The 10,803-nt window shown below is 51.3% G+C and overlaps 1 protein-coding gene across 7 annotated transcripts; it reads left to right on the top strand.

Annotated features, from left to right (window-relative positions):
- The first annotated feature begins 1,783 nt into the window (after window positions 1-1,783).
- nudt17 (nudix (nucleoside diphosphate linked moiety X)-type motif 17) lies at window positions 1,784-8,601 on the top strand. 7 transcript variants are annotated; one of them, XM_088905614.1, is made up of 9 exons: window positions 1,788-1,913; window positions 2,331-2,411; window positions 2,697-2,741; window positions 3,724-3,907; window positions 4,225-4,250; window positions 5,387-5,479; window positions 6,736-6,834; window positions 6,942-7,078; window positions 7,988-8,601. In XM_088905614.1, exons 1-9 carry the CDS (start codon window positions 1,857-1,859, stop codon window positions 8,160-8,162), a joined length of 897 nt encoding a protein of 298 aa, XP_088761740.1. In that variant the 5' UTR covers window positions 1,788-1,856; the 3' UTR covers window positions 8,163-8,601. The 7 variants fall into 7 exon arrangements, with proteins under 7 accessions (XP_088761741.1, XP_088761742.1, XP_088761740.1 ...); XM_088905611.1 differs by having other exon boundaries at window positions 2,697-2,819; XM_088905613.1 differs by having other exon boundaries at window positions 1,790-2,216; window positions 2,697-2,819.
- Window positions 8,602-10,803: the final 2,202 nt, after the last annotated feature.

Raw genomic sequence — 10,803 nt, 5'->3', positions numbered from 1 at the left:
CTATTAACCCCCATCTCTGAACTGGCGTCATCACTCTGCTCTCTTCCCCACTGAGAGCTGGTGTGTGGGGAGCGGACTGGCACATCATCCAGGTGGGGCTGCACACTGGTGGTGGTGGTGGAGGGGATACCCATTACATGCAAACTCCACACAGACAGCACTCCAGGTCTGCCTATGGCTCGACTGGTAATCTCTATAAGAACATAATACATCAATCCTCTCTGATTCAGATGAAAAGATCCCTGTCAATATACATACTGTAAGCGCTGGCCCTAAAGTAAAAGTAAAGTGCTTTGAGTGGAGTGTCCAGAAAAGAGCTGTTTGAGAAAAGCACTACATTACTACTACTGATGTCTGCCGTTGTGCTCTGTTGCCACCTGCTTGCTTGTCTTGTAAAACACACCTAATTGTTTGTTTGATGGAGACATCAAAGATCAATCACCAATTTGAAGTTATAAAAGGGTGAATTATGATGCTAGAGTGCTGTGCTCCATGCCCTTGACTTCATAGTTCTGGTAACAGAGGTCACCTCCAACTGATAATGTATTTGCTACAAATGAAAGAAAATGCATTCTGATTGTGATTGCACTGGATAGTTACATCTCATTTCCTATCAGCAACATATCCCAGCTGCCCCTGTCATGGGTTCACTGTGGCCAGGGTGTGTGTGTGTGTGTGTGTGTGTGTCTTCAATGCCCTGGTGTGATTGGCTGGCCAGGGGATGTGTCTTCAATACCCTGGTGTGATTGGCTGGCCAGGGGGTGTGTCTTCAATGCCCTGGTGTGATTGGCTGACCAAGAAGTGCTTTTCAGTCAATTTCAATCAGTCAATGATTGGCTACCCAATATACTGTCAGTCACAGTCCGGGCATTTGTCATTTGTCACTTGTCACTACTTTGAGCCCTCATATTAATTTTTAGAATTTGCTCCCTCAGACAAAATTCCCTTTTACTATTAAAGTGTAGTTTCACATGTTCCAATAGGAACAAGTGAAGGTTTACTCCATGCGGGAAAGAAAAGAGACTTTTCTTTTTGGCTGCAGGGCATACTGCAGGCATCTTGTGGACCCGAAGAAGGCTCCACAGCTGAAACGTTGTGTCTGTTTTATTCTAGCATGGACTAAACCTTTACTTGTTCCTTTGCAGCCTACGCATGCAGACGCAGCCACGTACTTACTCCTTAAGATGGCTGCAGGGGTACTCAGCCCAGGTCTTGGGGAGCCCCAGTCCAGTCAGTCTGATAGGTCACCTGTTTCTTAAATCTAGCAACCCCTGTGAGCTACTGATGAATCAAGCAAGCTGTCTGTTCATTTGAGAGAACTCGGGTCCTTGAGGCCTGAGGATAATGAGGTTTTTCATTTTAAATGACCTATAAATGACTTAATTTAACTGGGGCTCTTCAGGACCAGTACCCAGACACTCCTGCCAGAGGGTATCAGCTCTGAATACAGCTGGGAGGATTGTTGTAGACTCCACAGCCCCTCATGTAAAAAGATTAAAGTGCCTGCTGTTCTCCTTTTTAAATGTATTTTCCTCTCATTCCGAAGAAGCCCAGAGATCATCTCTGCATTAACATGAGCGTGCGAGTAGACGCTGAGTCCAGCACGGCTCCGGGTCGCTGTGACACTCAGCTGGACAGTCAATGGGCGCCGGCCGGGTATGTCAAGTATGAGCTGCAGTTCATTTAACTCGTCTATTCCCCAGGCGGACGGCAGAGGTCGCTATTTCCTACACGAATCCCTTATTGCCGACAGGAACCAGGAAGCGACGCCGACTTGGTTCCTGTGCGTTGAGCCCGAGTGCAAATTTCTTCTGTAACTCCTGAGGAATTAACGCAGCAGAAGAGGAGGGGTGTCAATGGATTATTCGGGAAAACGTGACCTCCCATCCCGAATTAGAGCGTCTAGAAATGTGGTCTGTCCAAATGTGTGCTGCAGATACAAATATTTTTTTTTGCACGGTATTTAAAATACTGACGTGATTGTATGAGGTCTGCAATGAGCACATTCGTAGCACTCAGCCTTCTTCTGAAGTAAGGGCTGGTGTTATTTAAAATATCAGAGAGTTATTGTGGGAATTGGGACGATACATCACAGGCGTTTGGCAAATAACCGGTGCATTTCGGGTCTGGGGGCGCTGCGGGATAGCACGAACGGGGCAGTCTTCACTGGAGCCTCCGTGTGCCGGCTTGCGTTCACACTTGTACTGGACCCACCGGTAGGTTCCGGACTCACTCTGCTGGGTCCCAGAAGCAGGAATCGCAGTGCAGCGGTGGGGTTCTGTTCGTGATCTCCTGGGGTGGAAAAAAACCACGTGTTGTGCTGCCAGCAGGGGGCGATGGCGAGCGCGAAGAGAGTCCTGGTCTACCTGGCGGAAGGAAACCGCCTGCCCCAGTGCGCCCGGTTCGTACAGGTGTGTAACCCCGGGCGCCTCGGGTCATTCCTGCAAAACTGCTGCGGTACACATCTCGGCATAGTTGAAGTGTAGACGGTTAGAAGGCTGGGCTCAGCTGTAGTAATAGAACGTGAGAATTTAGGAAGATGTGTAAAAAGATGGTTGAAGCCAATTCGTTTCAGGGTAAATTTTTAGGACAAAAATATGGTACCTCTTGCAAATGCTCCCTATTTCTCCAGTTCTCCCCCCCCCCCCCTTCTCCCTTGTGTAATGTTCCCTTTCTCTCCTCCTCGTGTCTCCCAGAGCATCACGGGCGCGCTCTCGGGTTGCCATGCCGACCAGGTGGAGGTGAGCTGCTCTCTGGAGGGCCAGCACTTTGTGCTGTCGGCGGGGGAGAGAGAGGGGGCCAGCCGGGTCCTTCTCCGGGTCAGTGGCTCTCCCGCCTTTGGGTCGGGGACAGAGAAGGAAATCGTGCTAACAGACCGTCCTTTTCCCTCTTAATGACACTTGGAGAGCGAAGCCCAGTTCAAGCGCTGGGATGCCGAATGAGGAAATGTGTTGCCTGGTTAGTAAGCAGTGTTGGGTAAAACTGTAGATTTCCAGATCTGGGTCGTCTTCTGGCAGAAAGAGCAGCTGTCAGGCCCTTGATCAATGAGCATTGTGCTGTATAAAGATGTGAGTGAAACAGATTCACCAGCCCAGTGTGGACAAGGAGCTCTTCCCAGCTGTGCTCTGTGTCATTATCTTGGCCAAATCCAACGCTATCCATCCTTAAGAATAGCAGTTTGACGTGGATGACTTGATTGGGAAAACTGGACAGCAAATACAAAAGAAAATCAAGGAATAAAGCTCATCGATTGATCATTTTGAGCACAATTTTGTATTTTCCAAAAGACGACAGCTTCACTGGGCAGCACATAATAGAAAGAGTGGGAGGTCTCACGCACACACTTGTGCAGAAGAAAGGAATCAGGGGTCTGATTCAACAGGTTTTTAAGAAAAGGCAAAGACATCTGTTTACCTTGTTGTTCGGAACCCCAGATCTGAATATCCAAATATGAACATAAGTTTACAAATGAGATCTGGCCCATCTAGTAGTTAGCAGTTAATTGATCCCAGGATCTCATCCAGATGTTTCCTGGGGTAAGCCAGGATATCAGCTTCTTCAACATGGCTGGCCTGCTTGTTCCACACTCCCCCCACCCTTTGCGTAAAGTAGTGCCTCCTGCTCTTGGTTTTAAATGTACTTCCACTTAAAACTGAGACCAGGTGGCACTTCTTTACACAAAGGGTTGTGGGAGCATGCAACAGATGCCCTCTTTCTCTCCAGAGAGCTCCGTTCTGCCCCTTCAAGTGCCTCTCCGCCACCGAGGCCGCTTCCCTCCCGTCGGATGTCCAGGCCCGGGGGGTGGACGTGGGCGTGGCCGTCCTGCTGCAGACTGCCGATCAGAAGACCCTGCTGACCCGGCGGGCAGCCGCTCTTACCATCTTCCCCAACATCTGGGTGCCCCCAGGTAGGGAACAGCATGGCACAACTGGCACAGACTGACTGCCTGCTACTGTTTCATCATCTGCCCCCTGCTGGCTGCAAGCAGGAATGGCATATATGTAAGAGCTTTTCATCTGCAGTGGGAGTATCCCCTTCTAGGCAGGGAGCTTGTGAGTTTGTATCTTGCGTGGAAACTGTGATCCTTCCAGCTCATGCTCTTGCACTGTTCGCTACACCTAATATCAAAAACAAAATCCACACACTGTAACAATCAGAAGACAAACCAGGAGGAGGGTTGCCCCTGTGCCAGCTGGACTAAGCGCTGTTCTCTCTGTCTTTCAGGTGGCCATGTGGAGCTGGGTGAGAAGGTAAAGGCTTTTGTGTGTGATCATAGCCGTGCTGTTGGCAGCATCGATACAGCCCAGCCGCCCCCTTTCGCTTTATAAGATTAATGCAGATTTTCTCTCTCCTGCTCCCTAATTTTTTTAATCGGGAGTTTTCATCTGGGGCGGCTCGGTGGGGCAGTGGCCGGCATTGCTGTCTCACAGCGCTGAAGCCATGAATTCAGTTCTGGACCTGGGGTGCTGTCTGTGTGGAGTTTGCATGTTCTTCACTGGTTCCAGAGCGTTTCCTCCGGTTCCTCCCACAGTCCAAAGAGATGCTCGTAGGTGAAATGGTTTTTGATCCAATTGGCCCTGGTGTGATCGTGTCCATGTCCATGTCTGTCTCTGTCTGCCCTGCGTTGGACTGGCGTCCCGTTGCTTGCTGGGATAGACTCCGGCTCCACTTTGATCCTGACTTGAAAGAAGTGGTTAGAAGATTGATGATTTACGATTTATGATCTATTTTTATGTTTTAGTTTTAGAAAGAATCAACATTGTTGACAGCATTTCAAACCACAATAAAACATAAAATGTTCCTAGTAACTTGTAAAACCTCCTAGCCTCTTATATCACAAAATAGATTTAATGTCCAGGTATGCGCCCAACCATATTGCTGTCATGTTCTGTGATTCAGAATGAGGCAATAAAACCTCTGCTGAGGTGAAGCAGCCCTATTACACTGTAAACAAGCAGGCTTGTGAAAACATCTCCATTAATCCAAGAGGAATATTGCTCTTGACATTGAGACGGTTTTGCTGATAAATGGAAATTCTTTGTTAATTCTGCCTGCAGGTCATGCTGGAACATTTCTGCGGTCAAATATGTGCTGCACAGCCTGTACTTACTCACTCGGACATCACAGTACGCTTGTCATTAGTGTGACTAGTGAGCAGGAAGGGCTGCTTCACGTCACAATTCTCGTGAACCAGGGCCTTGCAACGACATGGCGACTTACAGTACTTTCACAACGTTCACGACTTTGTGCTCAGTTCAGAATTTGTCAAATTTTTCTCTGTCGTCAATGACGTTTGTGATTGAGATTTAATAACCGGTCTCGGAAGACAGGCAGACAACCCAAAGAGAAAGCAGCTGACGGCAGGGGCTGCGTGCACCTCTTGCAGCTGCTGGACGCGGGGCTGAGGGAGCTGGGAGAGGAGACGGGACTGTGGCTGGGCCCGGACGAGTTCTCCTGCAGGCTGCTGGGACTGTGGGAGGTAGGTGGGCGCACCGGGAGGGGGAGGAGGGAAGCAGAGGGTGGCGTCGGCAACTGATGAAGATGAGGAATTCTGCATCTCTCGTGAGCTGAACGGGGCTCGACCTCCATGCAGATCCTGCAGCTTTATCACTGCGACCGCTGCTCTGAATGAATGTAACGGATTTCTCTGAGGGCAATTAGCGAAAGCTTTTAAATGATTCCAGGACAGAACCAATGAACCAGTGAGGCACAGCAGTTTCATTGCCGGCTCTCACTCTGTGCAGTAAGCAGTGTGGTTTAATGAAAGCTTGTCTTGGAACATGCCCTAGCAAATTAGACATACAGTACAGGTGTAGAAAAAATGGTCTTGAATAATATATGTAGAATGTGCAGAGAATAATCAAACAGCTGGATGACAGGGTAGCGTGAGAAATTATAGCGGTGGTAATCCTGGCTTCAGTAATAACATGAAGGAGGTGCCAAGCAGTGCAGGGTACCAGGCCTGACAGGGTACTGGGGCCCACAGGGTACCAGGCCTGACAGGGTACTGGGGCCCACAGGGTACCAGAGCCCACAGAGTACCAGAGCCCACAGAGTACCAGAGCCCACAGAGTACCAGAGTCCCCAGGGTACCGGGGCCGACAGAGTACCAGAGTCCCCAGGGTACCGGGGCCGACAGAGTACCAGAGTCCCCAGGGTACCGGGGCCGACAGAGTACCAGAGTCCCCAGGGTACCGGGGCCGACAGAGTACCAGAGCCCACAGGGCGCCGGGGCCGACAGAGTACCAGAGCCCACAGGGCGCCGGGGCCGACAGAGTACCAGAGCCCACAGGGCGCCGGGGCCGACAGAGTACCAGAGCCCACAGGGCGCCGGGGCCGACAGAGTACCGGGGCCCACAGTGATCAGGGGTCACGCGTGCGGTGAGATAAGATGGGCACTGAAGAGGAGCAGAGAGGCAGTGGGGCCGAGGCGGGAGTGTTCAGGCGCTGATGTCTGCAGGAGGCTGTGTGCTTGAGGACTAGGACCAGATAGAGAGGCAGGAGCCAGGGGGAACAGTCGCCGAGCAGCAAGGGGGAGTCGGGAGAGACGAGGGACTAGAGGTAGGAGGGAGCGCTGAGGGGTGGAGAGAGCAGGAATCTCGACTGGGATCCGCTCCGAGGTGATCGGAAAACAGGCGTGCGGGTGATAACTCGCCGATGGTAGCAGCAGTGCTGATTCTCTGTGTTATCTTGTGCTGTTCGTCTCAAACCCCCCCATCCCCCAAATCACTCCAGTCCGTGTACCCACCCATGCTGACCAGGGGGTTGCCACAGCGACACCACATCGTCACCTACCTGCTCCTGCGCAGCTGTCGCACGCACCTACAGCTCCAGGTGAGTCTCGGCCAGGTGCTTCCTCCTGACCCATCACAGCTCGGTGGGTGCGGGCTCGCTCTATCCCTGAACCCTGAACCCTGAACCGCTCTGTCTGTCTCCCTCAGGCGAGACTGAGGCCCGAACCCCAGGAGGTCAGCGGCTGTGTGTGGCTGGACGCTGTGCTGGCCAGGGCCATCGTGGCCTCTGTGGACGGGGCAGATGGCCTGGGGCAGCTGCCAGCCCACCTGCCCCCGACAGTCAGGTATGAAGCCCCTGCTGGAGTGTGCGTCTGCAAAGCTCTGTGTTTGTGTCTTTCTCACACCTCATAGCACTTTTCTGGACACTCCACTCCAAGCGCTTTACAGGTCATGGGGATCCCCTCCACCACCACCAGTGTGCAGCCCCACCTGGATGATGCGCCAGTACACTCCCCACACACCAGCTCTCAGTGAGGAGGAGAGCAGAGTGATGAAGCCAGTTCAGAGAGGGGGGTTATTAGGAGGCCATGATGGGTAAAGGACAGGGGGAAATTGAGCCAAGACACCGGGCTAACACCCCTACTCTTTTCAAGAAACACCCTGGGATATTTAATGACCACAGAAAGTCAGGACCTCAGTTTTACATCTCATTGGAAGGACAGCACCTTTTCTAAAGTATATGCAGTATATACAGTGTGTCTCCGTCACTATACTGGGGCATTAGTACCCACACAGATGGCAGGGTGAGCTCCCCCTACTTGTCTCACTAACACCTCTTCCAGCAGAACCCTTAGCTTTCCCAGGAGCTGAGCTCCAGTGGGCTGCCAGCTGGGAGCTGCAGGGTGATGTAGCTGCTGGCTATATATAGTGAGGGGCAGTGCAGGGCTGTTAAACCATAGAGAGCCAGCAGCCAAAGCCAAGGCAGGACTTGGAGAGAAGTGCACTGAAGCACCACTGACAAAAGGGAGTGTTTTGTATTCCGAAACCCAGACATCCTACCTGACACCCCACGTGTGACCGCATCCTGGATTTCCAGTGCCCTCGGAGCCTCCTCCTACTCCTCCCAGTTCAGGACTAAAGAGATTCAGTTCTTGGGGATGAGGCGGGTCGCTCTTCTCCGTCCTGCTCCCAGTCGGAGAGGGTAATGTTTCGGGGTGTCACTGTGGTTTCCGTGTGTGTGCTCTGTGTTCCAGGGTCTGGGAGGTGTCCAGCGCGGGGGGGCTCGTCGGGTCCACTCTGTCCACAGCGGTGCTGCTGAGCCAGGCGCCCGCGCAGGGCGGAGACCTGGAGCGGGTCAGCACCGGCACTAAGTTCGCTCTGGAGCTGTGGCTCGACACCCTGGGGGGAGATGAGCCCCCAGCCAGCTGACCAGGGCTCCCCAACATCCGGCAGGGGGTCATCGGGGGTCATCGGCACCGAGGGGCTCGGTGGTGCTGAAAAACCAGGGGAGACGCCGGGTGAAAGTGAGGGCTTCACAAAAAACATTTTCACGGCTGAGTTTGGAGCGCCTGTGGGTCACGTGAGCAGTCTCTCTCGTGACAGGACAGGCCTGTGAGATTCCGGCGTCACACCCTGACCTCAGCGTTCTGGGCAAGCTCATGTGAATTCTTACCCACCAACGTTTATGGTTCCTGGAAAAAAAAGAACAATTTTTTTCTGTGAGAAACCACCTGGATGAAACCTAAGAGGAAGATGGCTGCAAGTTTGTATTTAGATGTTCAAGAGACTGTTGTGTGTGCATTTAAAAAACGATCCGACTGGGGGGAATTAAGAAACCATTAAAAATGAAATGAAACTGGTAACGAAAGGATGGCTCCTGCTATTGATCTGGTTGTAGGCTATCTGAGCGTGTATTCCGTAGCCACATAAATGTGCCCTCAACGTTAATGTTACATCAAATGTTACATCGTTTCATCTCTTTCTGGTTAAAATGTCTGCCGGCTCCACTTGGGCTTGGCTGTTTGATCAGACTGCAGTACTCTGTGAGATCCACTAGGGGGCACTGCAGCCCAGTGTATGACACCACTGCACTGTACCATAGCTCTGTAAATGTTATCGCTCATGCCTTCGAGGAATTGAGGGTGATAAGATTTAAGATCGCTTTGTTGGCCATATACAATTTCTTGTATTTGGAATTTGTCTTTTCACAGACCCCAGCTTGCTCTCCATGAGACACACAGACGAGGAGAGAGAAGCTGGGGGTCAGAGCGCAGGGTCAGACATTTATACGGCACCTCTGGACCAGTGGGCCTTGCTCAGGGGCCCAACGGAGTAGGATTCCTCTGCCGGCTGTGGGATTTGAACCGGCAACCTTCCAGCCACAGGTGCAGATCCTGAGCCACAGAGCCACCACACTGCCCATGAGTTAGTGCCTTTAAGTGGTGATTTAGTAGTGATTTTTATCCCAGAGGATCCTGTGGCTGTAGAGGCCATGGCTGGGTGACACTCAGCAGCCCCACTGCTCCCTACTGGTCGGTGGACAAACCTGCTTCCCCAGCTGAATTGGGGGGGAAACTTCAGGCCAGGACGCAGGTGTGAGCACCCTGTCTTTCATGCACAGAGCCATGGAATCTTTAACGGACGAGTAATTAAGACCTTGATTTAAGACGTCATTTGTAGAAAGGTGCCTTCTACAGCGCACTGTCCCTGGGGCGTTGGTTTGGAAAATGCGCTCAGGAGACAAGAGCGCCACCTACTGGTCCACTGGTAACACGGCTGGTTTTTGCGCTGGCCTTCATTCCTGCTGAGCTCTCTGTTACATAATCCATCCCTTAATTGTCTTAACCAGTTGTATTCCGTTTAACGTGTTGGTGATTGCTACTTAACTAGAGCATTTCTTAATTAACTAACGACCAAAAAAAACTTGCAGAGGTTCGAGTCAATCAATATATCGGTTCAGTAACCAGCTGGTAATTGATCAGTTGGAATAACACAATGACTCCGGGATGCCCAGAGCCAGGATCTTGTGGGACCTCAATCACTCATATCAAGCAGGAATAATCACATTGGATTCGATGAGGTTTTTTTTTTCTGATATGAAGTGTTTATTCTAGAGTTTTTACAATTTGCCGGGTCTCAGCAAGTGGGCTCCTGTTGCAGGCAATGTACTTTTCCCACAGCTCCTGCGTTCCACACAGTGAGGGGTGTCTTTGTCGGTCCCGGACCTGTGTGCTTTAGATTAGCGTGAGAACCAGATGATAATGCAAAAACGCCGGGTACCCCAGGCGGGCCCACAGGGCTGCTCGCAGGTGTGCATAGGGATTTTTAGGGCCCCACGTGATTCTGCCCTTAGCTCCTTATCGCCCAGGTGTGTGCTACGCGCGCTATATGTGTGTATGTCCACTTGATCAAACAATGGCAGTCTGTTAATGCGATGGGTCGCAGGCGAGGTCACTGCCAAACACTGATCTGTTTTGCAGCTCAGCTTTGCACAGCAATTTTCCTACAGATAAGGGCCTATTGGGCGAACAACACAGCAGTGTGTTTCTCGTTTTGTTTATCAGGGTAACAAAAGCACACAATGGCTACAGGCAATCGGTCCCTTTTGCTCATGAGGCTGATGGTATTTTTATTTGAGTTCGCTTCAGAAACGCAACTGGGAGGGGTAGCTTGTTTCAGACACCCACCGCCCTTTGTGTAGCGGTGTTCAGGTGTTCAAGCCCATCTTCTTAGTTTCCTCCTGACTGTGCAAGCCTGGAGTGGAATTTAACACCGTGGTGTTTTTAATGACCAAGTCAGCGGGCCATTGGTTGAACACCAGCTTTGATGGACACCTCTTAAACCACAGTGTCCTCTGTCATCGTACTGTGGCACTGGCTGGCTGGCTCCGTCAAGTATCCGCTAAGATCCAGTGAGAGGAGCGTCCCCTTCTGGTCCACCACCATCGCAGCAGTCCCCTGGTTTTCCTTGTCCACACTTGCTTAGTCTTATTCAGGTATTCAAACTAATTTTGTGATGCCTTTTTAAATGTTCTTTGTGCCAGACTTCTTGCTAGATGACAGTTCTCTGA

Source organism: Atractosteus spatula, chromosome 25 (assembly GCF_055471065.1).
Source record: "Atractosteus spatula isolate fAtrSpa1 chromosome 25, fAtrSpa1.hap1, whole genome shotgun sequence".
In the NCBI taxonomy this organism is placed as follows: Eukaryota; Metazoa; Chordata; class Actinopteri; order Semionotiformes; family Lepisosteidae; genus Atractosteus; species Atractosteus spatula.
This window is presented reverse-complemented; position numbering and strand designations above follow the sequence as displayed.

Coding starts and splice junctions, on each gene's coding strand:
- nudt17 (XM_088905611.1), top strand. CDS start 1,857: ATGGATTATTCGGGAAAACGTGACCTCCCATCCCGAATTAGAGCGTCT. Junction 2,820..3,723: donor CCAGCCGGGTCCTTCTCCGG/GTCAGTGGCTCT, acceptor CTTTCTCTCCAG/AGAGCTCCGTTCTGCCCCTT. Junction 3,908..4,224: donor CAACATCTGGGTGCCCCCAG/GTAGGGAACAGC, acceptor TCTGTCTTTCAG/GTGGCCATGTGGAGCTGGGT.